At 38.4% G+C, this 14,634-nt stretch overlaps 1 protein-coding gene across 1 annotated transcript; it reads right to left on the bottom strand.

Annotated features, from left to right (window-relative positions):
• Window positions 1-4,652: 4,652 nt before the first annotated feature.
• LOC122005967 (putative magnesium transporter MRS2-G) lies at window positions 4,653-13,040 on the bottom strand. The gene is made up of 4 exons (XM_042561237.1): window positions 12,519-13,040; window positions 11,218-11,648; window positions 6,121-6,408; window positions 4,653-5,137 (listed from the first exon to the last, which is right to left on the bottom strand). The coding sequence occupies exons 1-4, from the start codon at window positions 12,871-12,873 to the stop codon at window positions 4,859-4,861; spliced, it is 1,353 nt and encodes a 450-aa protein (XP_042417171.1). The 5' UTR covers window positions 12,874-13,040; the 3' UTR covers window positions 4,653-4,858.
• Window positions 13,041-14,634: the final 1,594 nt, after the last annotated feature.

Raw genomic sequence — 14,634 nt, 5'->3', positions numbered from 1 at the left:
ATGTTGGCGGCATGAAGATAGTCCGGTCGGGTTTTGAACCTTTTGAGCTCTGGTGAGGTTGGTGGTCCAATCTGCCACTTCGTTAGGAATGGGGCCCGCTCGGGAAGGCGAATATAAAAGTAAATTCTTTTCAATGCTTATTGGAAGAGGGTAGTTTATTGAAGAAAACTAAACCGGGTCGAGCCTGGAACATGTAAGTGCCCGACTCAGATTGTTTAGGGTAGTAGAAATAGTAGAAAACCTCCGGTCGGAGGGGAATGTTATGGATTTTGAATAGGACAACAACACCGCATAGAAGGCGGAAAGTGTTGGGAACTAGGCTTCCGAGCGGAACGCCGAAAAAATTGCAGACGTCCAAGATAAAGGGATGAATAGGGAGTCGCAGACCGGCAGTGAACTGGTCGCGGAAAACACAAAAGGCTCCGCGCGGCGGTTTGTGTGGCCGAGCGGAGGGAGTGGGTAAGATAATTTCGAGGTCAGAAGGGATGTCAAAACTATCTATCAGAATGTCGGCGTCGCGCCGATCGAAGCGCGACTCCATGGTGGTATACCATGGGTCGAGGGCTTGGTCTTGTGGCTAGGAAGAGCTAGCCATTGTCCGAGCGGACGAAATCAAAAAAGGCGAAGAAAGGTAGAGGATAAGAGCAAGAAGACAGCAAACGAAACGATGCCCCGAGGATCGAAACTCGGGAAAGAAATGCAGAGGAAACACAAGAAACAAAGAGAGAAAGAAGGAAAACCTTACAGAAAAGAAGGGGGATCGGCGAAGAACGCGGGATCACCGGAAAGGGAGAATCGGAGTCGCCGGAGCACTGAAAACACCGAAGCTTCTGGGCACGCGAGAGCAGAAATGCGGCGAAGGCGGAGAAAGCGAAAGCTTTATAGGGTTGAGCCCGAGCGGCCTCAACCGTCGGATTCAGGTCGCGAGAACTGAAGCACGCATCGGGCCGTCCATTTCAAATTGCCTCGGTCTCGTCGCCTGCGATGCCGCCGCCGTACGATGATGGCAGCAATGCCACGTGGCATTCCACCACGGGAGAGCATTTAATAAGCGCCTTATCGAGGCATAGAGCGCGTGCTTGGCCTTGATGACGGAGATTGGCACGAATTCCGAGGAGATATGAGGGATAGGGGCGTTGACTGAGGCCGTAGTTAGCACCACATCTGCCGAGCGGAGGGTGGTTTCTTGGATGAGCCGCTCGGCTAAACAACCGTCCAGTCAGTCGGACTAATCGCCTCCTTCGACTAGACTTGAAGGGGAGGCAAGTGATCCGGTGGTAAGAACAGGGACCCCCCTCTCAGGGAAGTCAACGCCACGTGGAAGTCAAAGGGTCAAACGGCCGACCGGAGAAGGGGAGACCGGTCGGCCGAACGGGGTCACAGTGGAATCAAAAACAACCCGACGGGGAGTCGAGTCTCCGACGCTCATGGGGAACGGGGTCGTCGGGCCGATCGGGGAGCCCGCTCGGCCGAAGGCCTAAAGTAGCATTACTGTGAATAGTCAGCAGAGCACACGACCGGGAATCTCCCGAGCGGATCAGCACATACGACCGGCCAGACGTGAGGGGACTGCCGACCAGCCGGACGCTCTGCATAGGGTAAGAAGAGACAAAAAGACAAGGGAACATATTCTGACAGTGGGTATGCTCAACGACCAGGTCATACGCAGGATCTTATGACAGAGGGTTTCGTTGTCCCATCAGAGATGTGCTCGGACTGTAGCAGTATGGTGTTAGGTAAGCTTTTCTGACAAGCACATACTGAGGTATGGGCTGAGGACACGTATTCACCTCGGTATGTGTGCGTGAGCCCCTTCACCGCTCTATATAAGGAGCCTCACACTTCGCCGGAGGTACGCGTTCTTTAATATTCGAAGCCACCTCTTTGTTGTCCACTTGCCTGACTTGAGCGTCGGAGGGTCGTCGCCGGGAACCCCTTCCCGGCCCGATTTCCTTGCAGGTTCGCCGGAGGTCCGCACGACCGGTCGAAGATCTACATCAGCAGTTTGGAGAGCACCACGTGCCCAGCGTCCGTTGATTCATCGTTCGGACAAGATCATATGCGGTATAATAGTAAAGAAAATATAAGGGAGTACATTATGGAGATGTTCAATATAGCGACAAGTCTGAAAACACTAAAGCTTGATATGTCTGAGGGTATGTTAGTGCATTTCGTCTTGATATCTTTGTCTACACAGTTCACTCCTTTTAAGATATCGTATAATACTCAAAAGAAAAAGTTGACATTAAATGAGTTTATTGCTTAATGCGTGAAAGAAGAGGAGAGACTAAAGATTGAGATATGTGAGAGTGTCCACTTAACATCTAGTTCTTAAAGTGCGAGCAAGAAGCGAAAGAGGATCAATAACAAAGGAAAAGGAAAACAAACTGCATATTCTTGAGGCAATGATCATAAGGAGCACACAAAGTAGGATAAGAAATCCATTTGTTTCTTTTGTAAGAAGAAAGGTCATATGACGAAAGACTACCTCAACTACGTAAACTTGCGTGTAAAGAAGGGTAAATTTCTCAATTTTATTAGTTCGAAAGTCAATTTAGCTATTGTAGATAGATACCAGTGCTACTACTCACATAAATATCATTATACAAGGTTGTATCAGGAGTCGATTTCTGTTTGATAGTGAAAATTATATCTATATAGAAAATGAGAAGAAGACTAAAATTGAGTTGATTGATGTTTATATCATTTATTGTACCAAAAAAATATTCATATATTTTCATATTATCTATTTTAAACATATGTCCTTATAATTTTATTCTTAGACTTTACTTAAAAAATCTCATACGAATAAAAATATTCTATATCTTTTTAAATTTATTATCTTTATTAAATCTATTGAACGTCAATCCAATAGGAAATACAAAGCATTAACGGCTTACTCAACGGCTTATTCAGATTTGCTTACTTCAGTCACATGTCCCTCCACCATTCGCAATTCTCAATCAACGCTGTCAAACAGTGACCTATAATTTCAGATTATTCTAAATTAAAATTAATATACTTCCTAAATAATTTATTATAAGAGTTAGGATAATGACACATTTTAATTAATATCATAAAAACATATTAAATTTTTAAAATTTTAAATAGAATAAGTCATCAGTGACTAGTCAATCATGAATTTAATTAAATATAAATTTAACAGTATAAATTAAGAATATATTAAATTTTTAAATGGATATGGTAAAAATAAGTAGAGAAATTTTATGAACGGTAACAAAGAGAAGGGATATGAGTAATTTTGATATTATAAATGTTGAATACGTGAAATCATATATGGAAGCAGCTTATATTGCCCCATGGACGGAGCAATGTTTTCCTTGATCTTCAACAGAATATGTTGGAACTGCAAGAGTAGGTTACTAGGTTATGAGTCATTTTGGTAATGGGATAACATTGGTGCTGGTGACTAACTGTTGAGAAAATCATAAGTTAATTCAATTGTAACTTATAAATGAATGCCTATGTCTGTTTTCCAAATTGCTCTCGTAGGATAGAAATAGTTGTTGATATGCCTTAAACATGTCTCTTTTTTTTTTTTAATCTATTGGCATCAGATGAATTTCAAAACTAGGACTCAAGGACGATAGTAAAAACAATTAAGAAAGAAATGTTCATTTGACATGGGTACAATTTTAGCTTATATTGATTTCTCAAAATAAATGATTATTCGTTAGGCATCACATGGTCGCCCATTAGAAGTGACAAATTTGTATTACTATCGTATTGATTTTTTAATGATGTTATTTATTTACAACTTGAAAAGTGAAATGATCATTTCTCGAAGTTACTTTTTCGTATAGTTTGTTTGTTTTCATAAAATTTATTTTTGACTTCGGTAAAAAGAAATTGATATAATTAGTTGAGTTTTATCCATAAAATTTCTTAAGATTTGATCTTCTCATATTTATGATGAACTTGAAACTTATATATGTGATATGTATTATAAGAAAACATATTAAGAATTGAAAGATCTTGATAATCTTTTAGAGAAGTTAGTTATGCCAAAGAAAAGTATAATGTATCCGTTGGTTTATAAATTTTTAATATTGACATTAATTTTATTTGTGACGGTAAAAAGAATATTTTTTGACATGAGAATAGTAGAAAATAAATTGCACAATCAAATAAGTGATAAACAGATGAATAATAATTTTATTGATTGAAATATATATTTTTAATAGGTGATAATAATGAAGTTATTGTAAAAAAAAATTAAAATAGAAGAATGGTAAAATAATTATTTTATGGTTTGTGATTTATGATTTAGTAAAATAGGGAGAAATACGAAATACTCTTTGAGAAGGCTCGCTTATAGAAACTTCAGGTCTAACAAACACATGTCGGTCAAATGAACGAGGTTACTATCTTTTGTAGAATTAAAATGATTACATTACTCTCATATGTCTCTTATAGTCTATCCTAAAATATGTAAAAGGAGATAAATTATGGAATTAATTTAGAGCTGACCGTCAAGTGAGTAAAAGGTGGGAGGAGTTTTTTCTGAGTACATGGGCAGATTTGATCCATGTCCCATTGTAACAAATCTACCACCCACTAGTCAACTGGGCACCCCATAAGGACAAACTCAATTACTCTCCCAAGAATTCAGAGCGTTTTATACATCAACAAACATCAAAATAATGCACAACCATTTTGTTGGATAAACTGCAATATGGTGCAAAAATGTTTGCCATAGTTCATCCACTGGATATTCATAGTAGTCCACCAGCCACATGTAGCTGGAAGAATAATGCATGAAAGCAACATATCTATATAGATACCGATACGAAATCACTCATTTGTCCTGCCTTCGCAAGCCACGAGCATGATGCATCTAAGGGCCGAGTAACTTCTTCCATCTGGCGTATGCAAGAATGAGTAAGATGATCACGAAACAGCCTCCTGATGTGCCTCCGACAAAGGGAGTAAAAATGTGTTGTATGTCGTATAACTGGCATGGGATGTTCATCGCGAATGCCCCTACGATAAGTGTGTCGACAGCTATTCCAAACGAAGCAATGGTCAGCACCAACTGGAGTTGAATCAGTTCGTTTCTCTGGTTATCGAGCTGGATGTTGACATAGTCTTCCGTGTCATCAATATACTCTCTCACCTGTTCATCTCAGAAGTATTTAAATGAGTAGAATAGTGAATTACAAAGTATCGACATGAGACAGTATACTCCATTGAATAATTGTCAACATAATAACCTTATAAAAAGTTCTCAGTTCATGCTCGATTGTCATGCAAAAACAGATTGAAGAAGGTTGGTTTGGTTTGGTTTGTAATCAATTTCAGTTCGGTTCGAATTGAGAATTCCACTTAATTGTGAAGGCACCCAACTGGTAAACGGTTTCTAGTTACCCGAAAAACTGAAACAAGGCAAACACAAAATAGTAGAGAAATGAAGGTTGGCAAGGAATTCCTAATTTGCAAAGCCAACAACAGCTGATGTATCCTAACACACAAAACCAAGCACTAAATGGGTTCTATATCCTAAACATTAATATACACAAAAAAGGAAAATTGTTGATTCATTTATGACAAGTTCAATTTTGGCGGTATCAAGTATACCAAAGGATCCTCTAAAATCTAAGTAGACAACTTTTCAGATTATAGCCACCCCTTCATGGTACTAGTTGCTTCATTTCATGTGTGTAACCTCTACTAAATGCGGTTGAACAAAACATCCAAATATCTGATTTTGAATTAGTACCAAACAGTTTGCATCGTAAGGTCCTAATCCATCAAACCCCACTATTTCAACTAAGAAATGGAACTATGGAAGTAAAATTTTCCAACTAAGAGTGCACTGACACGTCAGATAACAAATCACTGTTGAATGCCCACTATGACCATGAATAAAATTAAAATAAGAATGTATGAACATTGAAATTATGCACCATATGCACAGAAAAGAAAAGGAGCTAAAATGTTCCAGTCTCAGATTACATCTAAAATTTCATTTCATCAAACACTCAGCGTCGAAATTCTAAATATCATACCTTTTGCTTTTAGAGCTTTAATAGCATCATGAGATAGATGGAAGCTAGTAGATTTGCAAGGACAATTTTATAGGGAGGTTAAAGGACTTACCGACAATATTTTGTTACGCATTCCATCAAGCTGCATGAAATAAGCTTCGAGTAGCATTTCCAAGTCTTCCACATCATTATCATCAGCATAGATGCTAGAAATAATGCTTGCACTACCATTAACATTAGAACCAAGTCTTGTGAGGCGTGGTCCTGCAGGAACAATACTATTTGAAGCTGCAGATGCTATCAATGCTTCAAATTGCTGAATCTGCATTTGCTTCCTTGTCAGATACAAATGGGCCATATTCAGGTCATCATCTAAAAGCTGTTCGATTTCATCCCTAACCTGATAAAACAGAAGCACTCTCACATCGATACTAAGGAGTGGAATATGAGTTGCTACACTGAAGATGCTTCACTTGAATTTACGTTGATGAGCAGATATGGTTTTATAAGATCTAAAGATTTTAACATAATCAAGAAGTCACATGAAGAAGATAATCCTGTTGAAAGAATTCATACTAAAAGTTATATCATTTATTACAAAATGAAGATTACTTTGCTTTACATCTTAGGAAAGCTTATCAAAACTTATTTAATTAACATAATTAGAGGTGAAAAGTACTAATTGACCATTAACCGGGAAAATAAGTAATTTACTAGGGGTATTGATGCTACCTCCATATTTATATAGTGAGATCAAAAATTTAAAAAATGATCGGTATTAACCACCCCTCACAAGCATGAGCTCTAAGAAAAGCACAATATATATCTACGCACATACAGATGCACTAGCTTATGGTCATAAGTTATCCTGTATATGGAACTTCCATGAAGGCCAGGAATCAAAAGAGATGGGTTTTAATTAGTTTATATTGATCCAAATACACACAAAGGAGTCCCCAGGCTCCTGATATGTGCTCTGCTACTATGTTAATGATATGACTGTGTGATTAACTAACCTAAAACCTAATTGTTAACCAAATGTTAGAAACCATACAGTTCCGTTTAAATCATAGAAGTAAATGCTCTTTATCCTGTAAGATAAGGAAATACATAAACAAGAATGCCCAACTACTAATCATCACAATATATTAACATATTGATGAGTAAATATCCACAAAGGGATTCCCTTTCTGCTTATCTCCCCTTCCTGTTTGGGAGGAGGTGAGGAAAAGAGAGGGAAGGGTAAATAAGGGGAATGGAAATTTTGACCCTTGTTTGGGATAGAGTGAGTTAAGGAGAGGAAGGGAAGAAAAGGGTAAGCTTTACCCTTCGATGCTTATGAATCGGCACAATTTCTTACACCCTGATTTGGGATGTAAGGAAGGGGAAGGGGAACTCAAAAATATTTTATTCTAATTTTATCCCTATTTCAAAATTTTAATTCCCAAATTAACTCATCTTCTTTTTGGGTGGCGTCCCAACTGAGACCATGAACGAACACCTTGCGGCAACGACACAGACGTGTGCAAGTAGATCAACATCAGAGGCGACGCTCGTCAAAGTGATGGGAGGAAGAGCAGCAATTCTCCTCCCTGTCAATAGTGCCACCGAAGAGGATGGGATCCTCGTCTTTGGCCGGATTCTTCTTCTGCTGCAAAGATGATGCCGACCACCTTTTCCTGCTAGAATATCTTACATCCATAGGTTTAATGGGCTATACTCATTTCTTTTTCACATGTAGGTTTATTTTAAAAATAAGAATATTTTTGTAACTTCAAGAACAAGATGAGTATAGAAATTTTTTAATGAGTGATAGAATATGTATTTTCATCAATCTTTTAATGAAAGTTTAAGTGGCCAAACTTAGGTAATTTAAGGAGACGAGTATAAAAATTTAAATTTTATAGTAGAATTTAAACTTTAGAAGCACAACAAGCTTTAAATGGGATGCACAATGGCAAAGCCGTTGGACCAGATAAACATTCCGATAGAGGTATAAAAGTACGAGAAAATAAGATATTGAATGACTTACAAAATTATTTAACATGATGCCTGATCAATGGAGGATGAGTACTTTAGTTCCCTTAAGGAGATGTACAAAATTATGCAAACTATACGAGTATTAAACTAATGAGTCATACCATGAAACTTTGGAAAAGAGTAATATAAAAAAGATTAAGGAAGGAAATCACGGTAACTGAAAATCAATTTGGTTTCATGCCTGGAAGGTCGACAATAGAAATTATACATCTTTTTATACAACTAATTGAAAAATATCGAGAGTAAAAATAAGATTTATACATAATATTCATTGATATCGAAAAAGCTTATGATAGAGTCCCAAGAGAAATTATACGGAGAATTCTAGAAAAGAAAGGTGTTAGCGTAATATATATTGAACTAATTAAGGATATGTATAGAGATGTAACGTCTAGAGTAAAGATTTCAGGTGGATTAACTGAAGCATTTCCAATTAAGATAGGGTTACATCAAGGATCAACTCTAAGTCTTTATCTTTTTACACTAATCATGGACGAACTCATTAGTACATGTTATTTGTAGATGATATTGTTTTGGTAGATGAGAAACGTAAAAGAATAAATGCTAAACTAGAATATTGGCGGGAAACATTAGAAGTGAAAGGTTTTAGGCTTAGTAGAGTAAAGATAGAATATATAGAATTTTAACAATATTAAACGTAATGAGACAATTGTTCAGATAGGAAATGGCGAGTTATCTAGAAGTGAGAGTTTTAAGTATTTAGGATCATTTTTACAAAACAATGGAGAGATTGAAAGAGATGTCTTACATAGAATACAAGCAAGATGGTTAAAATGAAGGAGAACGTTGAGTGTTTTATGTGATCGTAAAGTACTTCTAAAACCTAAAGGAAAGTTTTACGAAATGACAGTTAGACATGCTATGTTATATGGAGTTTAATGTTGGGAGTAGAAGATGAGAGTTGTAGAGATAACGATGTTAAGGTGGATGTGTAGACATACAAGGATGGACAAAATGAGAAACGAGAGCATTATAGAGAAAGTCGGAGTTGCATTTATTGAGGAAAAATTATGAGAGACACGTTTAAGATGGTACGAGTATGTACTTAGACAATTAATAAATGCTCCAATTAGGAGATAAGAAATATAACAAATACACACATCAAACGAGGAAGATAAAAAGAAGACTTGGCTAGCAACAATAAAATAAGATAAAATTTATTTAAGTATAGATGATGATATAGTAGGGGATAGAGCCTAATGGCGTAAAAGGATCCATATAGCTGACCCCACCTAGTAGGATAAAGTTTGTTTGTTGTTGGTGTTTATATATTTAACCTTCATTCCCCTCCCTTTCCTCCCAAACAAGGTAACACATGTTACATTAATTAACCTTCCCTCCCTCACAAATAAGGGGAACATAAATACTTTACTTCCCTTCCCTTTCCCTTTCTTCCCCTCCCTTCCCCTTCCGTCGATGAACCTTCCCTCACCCCATCCAAACAGAGCGTAAGGCTAAGCTGCTACTAGGAGACTCTCCTTTAATTATGTTCTCTTGAACCAATTTCTCTATTCCCCACTACTCTTCTCTTCTCCTCTGCTTCTCTTCTTCTCTAATCCACTTCCACTCATATCCTTTTCTCCTCCTCTTATCTTCCTCCACTACTCTTCTCTGATCAGGTGGCCCCCTTGAAACAACAGCAAGGTTGACTGGTCATCACTGTCGTGAAACCGATCAAGATTGGCACCATCAGCAACTAAACCTTCAATCCTCATCTCTTCTCCCTAATCTCTCTTGTGACCAATTTAGAATGCATCTCGAAACGGGATAACAAGGGTTTCTCATATGCATCTGAAAAAAGAAGAGACAGCCAAAAAGATAATGAAGAATCATGAATAAATTCATGAAAAAGAGTTAGATCCTAATCTCTTATGCTCCTCTCCACAAAGTTGGGTTTCTTGCAAGCATCTCAAACAAAAGGCAAAAACACAAGATGATAAAGGAACAGGAAGGAATTTAGGAGAAAAGGTAAGAATCTTACCTCTTATGCTAAATTGCTACTTAGAGTTCATTCCAACTCCAGATAATAAATATTCTATTTATTAAAGCTTGAATACTGTAATCCTATCTTATATTAAATTATATACTATGAGATTTCATTGATAGAAGGATAGCTTTGGCGCAATGATAAAGTTGTTGCTGTGTGACCTAGAGATCATAGGTTCGAGTCATGAAAACACCTCTTGCAAAGTAGGGTAAGGTTGCGTACAATAGACCCTTCTACGGGATTCCGTATAGGTGGAAACTTCGTGCACCAGACAACCCTTTAGATGTGATTGATAGTAATTGGATATTATTCATTAGGGTAAAATACCCATTCTAGTTTACTAGTTTAATGGTAGCACACGTACATCACTATTTTTCGCTCTCCACTTTGGACCATCAAATGACTAAAATAATCAAGATTCAGTGAAGTAACATAATCAAGATCCAGAGAACATTTAATTTGCCCACCTTGTAGTTTACTATTTACTCCATGTATGTCTCATTTTTCCAAGCTAACTATGCATGCTAAACGCCAAACTGGCATTCTGCTAAAACATGGGGTGAATAGGGAATGCTAGTAAACTAGGGGTGTACTGTTTACATATATGCTACCCTATTCATTATAATATGATATCAGTAATATTTATTACGTAGAGAAAATGTTACAACAGAATGATTGAATACCATTATTATGGCTGCATTTCGTCAGAATTGAATACAGATATTGTTATTAATTATGATATTTTACATGTTAATGTAACACTATAACTAAGCACTTAATAGTTTAACAATTATTGGTAATTTAAAGTAATTTGGGATTTGCAGTCATTCATTTTTATGCCATATATAACATAAATGGATCAGTGAAAAAGTTCAACTGTATAATTATGCATGATCTTAGCCATACTCCAACTATCGGAATAACTACAAATTTATTTAATTTTTCTTCTTATTTTATTTTTAAACATTTTTTCATTCTATCATTCATCAGATCCTACTTATCCAATAGGGTCAAAACAGACCTATCTGAAAATAATTCTGCAAAACATGATAATTAATTCAAAATAGTATTTGATATATTCGAAATTTAATTATACTTCAAACACAGCAATGTAAATGTCAGTAGTCAAAGAAAAGAAATGATACTACTTTAAGAACATACCTTCTGAACACGAGCAAGCAACCTAGTAAGATTGCTTTTCAAACTACGTACACGTTCAAGATTTTTGGTACTAACATTCATGGCCAATTCATCAAGCACAGGATATGCATTCTTCTCAAGATCAGTGACACTACAGTCCAAATATGAACAGACAATTTCCAGAGCAATCTCAAGAACCTGAAATTCAAATGGAAGTTCACGTTCATTTTCTGTTGCCTCATTTGATTTTGTCCATTCTTCACCAGTAGCAGATTTTTGTGCATCATGGCTAAGATCATGAACCCTGAAAGGACTCTTAATGGGGAGCTGCTGTCTCAACTGATCTATGAAAGGGATAACTTCCTGACATAGAGGATCCAATATGAGTACTTCTTCAGCAGTAACTATGGCCTTTATGAATTCCAGGTTGACAACCATAGCTTTTTCCCTGGCTGAATTATTACAAAAAAAAAAGTTAGAAGTTAACCAAAATTCATCTCAATTAAGGCATGGTATTGCTAAGAAACAATCAAGAGATTCCAAGAAAAGGAAGATCTAGTCACTTAATTTGCAACCCGAGCTCCATCTCGTTTGTCCACAAGTAACTCTACTTTTTATGGTGGATCGATGCTTCTCCCATAAAGCCAAGTTAAACAATATTTGCCTATTTGGCCATTCTAGATCATAGCCAACGTCGTCAGTTCTTATGAAAGCTTTTGTACAATTTGCAACAATCAACTCTTAACAATTTGTGTATCATTAGTAAGAAATAATATGTTTTCTCAAGTTTTAGGTAACTTCCATCACAAAAAAAAGTTCAAAAGATTTCTATATTCACTCATAGATAGAAAGACACAAGCTTTGGAAGCATCTATATAGATAAGGTACCGACCTTTGTTTTTTTTTCACCAAGAAAAATATCACAAGGTATGCAGTTTCTACTCATTGGTGGAGATAATATTGGTACACGAGTATATCTCTTAGTATCGAACACACAGATAACTCTTAAAGAATATGAACAGGCTTTAGGTGCAAATTTGACTCAATTTTCTCAAAAGCCTGTTTTTTTTCCCTATTAATCCATTGAATGTTACTGAATAACAAGCTCACTTAAAAATAAACCTTACATCATGCTTCACTTTCACCATCCAAAGGAAGAATCACTACTTTCGAAGAACAACACAAGATCATATTGACCACAAACGACCAAGAACATCATAATTTTACCATATTATAATATTAATCATGTTAACTCATATACAGAGAACCTGGGGAAAACAAATAAAATAGGTGATTAAAAAAAAAGAAGAAAAGGAACTTACCCAGGATGTTGGACGAGTGGGAGAAGACAGGCCCAAGAATCCTCAAATCGCGCGAGGGGATCGCCGCCCGCTTGATGATGGCGCTCTTTTCGAGCTCGAGGACTTCCGATTGCCCCGCGAGATCGAACCTCATCCAGAGCCTCGCCCCGGTCTTCTTCTTCGCCACCTTCCCTCCGTGCGGCTGCGCCACCGCGGCGGCGGCCGATACCGGCGCATCTGCCACCGCAGCCGAACTGCAGTGGCTGTTAGAGAAGAGATGGGCCGGCGAAGGAATTAGTTGCATCTCCATCCTCTTGGAGGATCGCCCCTTCTTGGAGAAAGAAAAGAAGGGCTTTTTCCCGCTTCGCCGCCCCATCAATGCACCCGGGGCCGCTTCGTCGTCGTCGAGGGGGTTCAATCGGAGGAAGGCAAATCGGCAAGAGATCTCGGTGAAGAAGGTTGATCGACCATTCCTTAATCCTCACCGTCGCTGCCCTGATGGAGGACTCGACGAATTTGTTGGCTAAAAATTTATGAAAAATGTTGGTTCGTCCACGGAAGTTCCATGGGAATCGAATCACATACCGATCTTCCGGCGCATCATGGCCTATAGTCTACTATGTGTCATCATTCCAAAGGTTAGTAGTTGATCATAATTTACCTCCTCCTTCGTATTGATCCTGGGAAGAATTAATGAAGGCGCTGCCTAGGGTTGTTACAACCATAGATTGTTTGATAATAAAAGGAAATAATAATAATAATTTTAGTTAGTCAAACTCGTTAATTCTAATTATTTCGAGAAAGGATCCTCTAGTCCGTAAATTACGGACTAGAGAATAGTCCATTTTTTTAGACTCTTGATTTGAATGGATCCCACCTATTTAAAAATGGAATCTATCCAAATCAAGGGGTCCTCATGCAATGATCATCTCCTGGTCCATGATTTGCGAACCAAGAGATCCCGACTGGATTGTTTCATTCTTGTGGAATTTTTTTTATTGATCATTAGAAGAATTAGGAAGTAGGTAGAGCCTAGAAATTCAATATTTTTTAGTTGCACGTTCTAGTTAGATGAAAAAATTCTATAAATATCTACGGAGGATTGTTTTGAGATAAGCATCTAACAAAAATACCTTGAAATTTTATCATTCATAATTAATAATTAAAAAAATTATGAATACATCAATAATTTTATATATTACATGATAACCTTTAATACCATATGATATTATTATTATTATTATATATAAATTTAAATTAACTAGTAATTAAATTGATACGGGTTATGATATGTCGACCTGGTTAGTAAAGGAGGGGTCAAGATCGAGAAGGATATGAAGGATATATAGTCAGTTGACTGAAGGTCGAACAAGCGCCCATGTGCTCGTATAAGCTCGACCGGGTAAAGCTCGCTCGAGCGTAAAGGCATTTAGCCTTGTATATAATTGATGGTATAATTGATGTGGATATAGGTTGAGGGGTAGAGAAGAAATTAGGGGGAGGAGGAGGGCATTTTGGTCTTTTCGCGGGGTAGGGCATTAAAGGGGGAAAGGGCACTGTAGTAAAGGGGGCTTGGTTCGTGTTTGGTGGCCGCCGCCAGGGGGATCTCATTCTTCCTCTCAAGCTCCTCACCGACGCCGACGCTGGCCGCCGACCTCTACCTCTTCTCCTCTCCCTCTCCTCCTCCTCGCGATGTCGGCGCTACCAGACCGGCTACTGCCCCTCTCCTCTTCCTCATGCTCCGCTCTTCGCCGGCGCTCGCCACTGCTCCTTCTCCTTCTCCTCACGACGACTGCCTCTCCACTTCCTCCTTCTCTTTGCAACGTCGGCGTATGACAGATTCGTCTCAACTCCTCTGAGCAGCCTTCTCCACGCTTCTGCCATCGCGTCGCCTCCCTCATCACCTCCGGCCCAGCCGCAGCCATGCACGCTATCGCCGAGCACCGCCTCCCACGGTCATCGCCAGGGCTCCTTTCTATACGGCGACCAGTGCATTTCCTCCTCTCCGCGTGACTCGACACCGGTGACAATGGCTACTGTCAAGCCACCATATCCAGCAGCCATGCTCCGCTCCCTCTCCCTCCTTACCGGCGTCCTTCGTTCCGTCGACCATGGCAGTGCAAAATCTGCTCCAAGC

This window comes from Zingiber officinale, chromosome 7B (genome assembly GCF_018446385.1).
Source record: "Zingiber officinale cultivar Zhangliang chromosome 7B, Zo_v1.1, whole genome shotgun sequence".
NCBI lineage: Eukaryota > Viridiplantae > Streptophyta > Magnoliopsida > Zingiberales > Zingiberaceae > Zingiber > Zingiber officinale.
This window is presented reverse-complemented; position numbering and strand designations above follow the sequence as displayed.

Excerpts from the sequence above, each read along its gene's own strand:
- LOC122005967 (XM_042561237.1), bottom strand. The coding sequence starts at position 12,873 with ATGGGGCGGCGAAGCGGGAAAAAGCCCTTCTTTTCTTTCTCCAAGAAG. Across the intron at positions 6,409-11,217 it reads TGCTTGCTCGTGTTCAGAAG|GTTAGGGATGAAATCGAACA; the intron begins GTATGTTCTTAA and ends CTGTTTTATCAG. Across the intron at positions 5,138-6,120 it reads TGCGTAACAAAATATTGTCG|GTGAGAGAGTATATTGATGA; the intron begins GTAAGTCCTTTA and ends TGAGATGAACAG.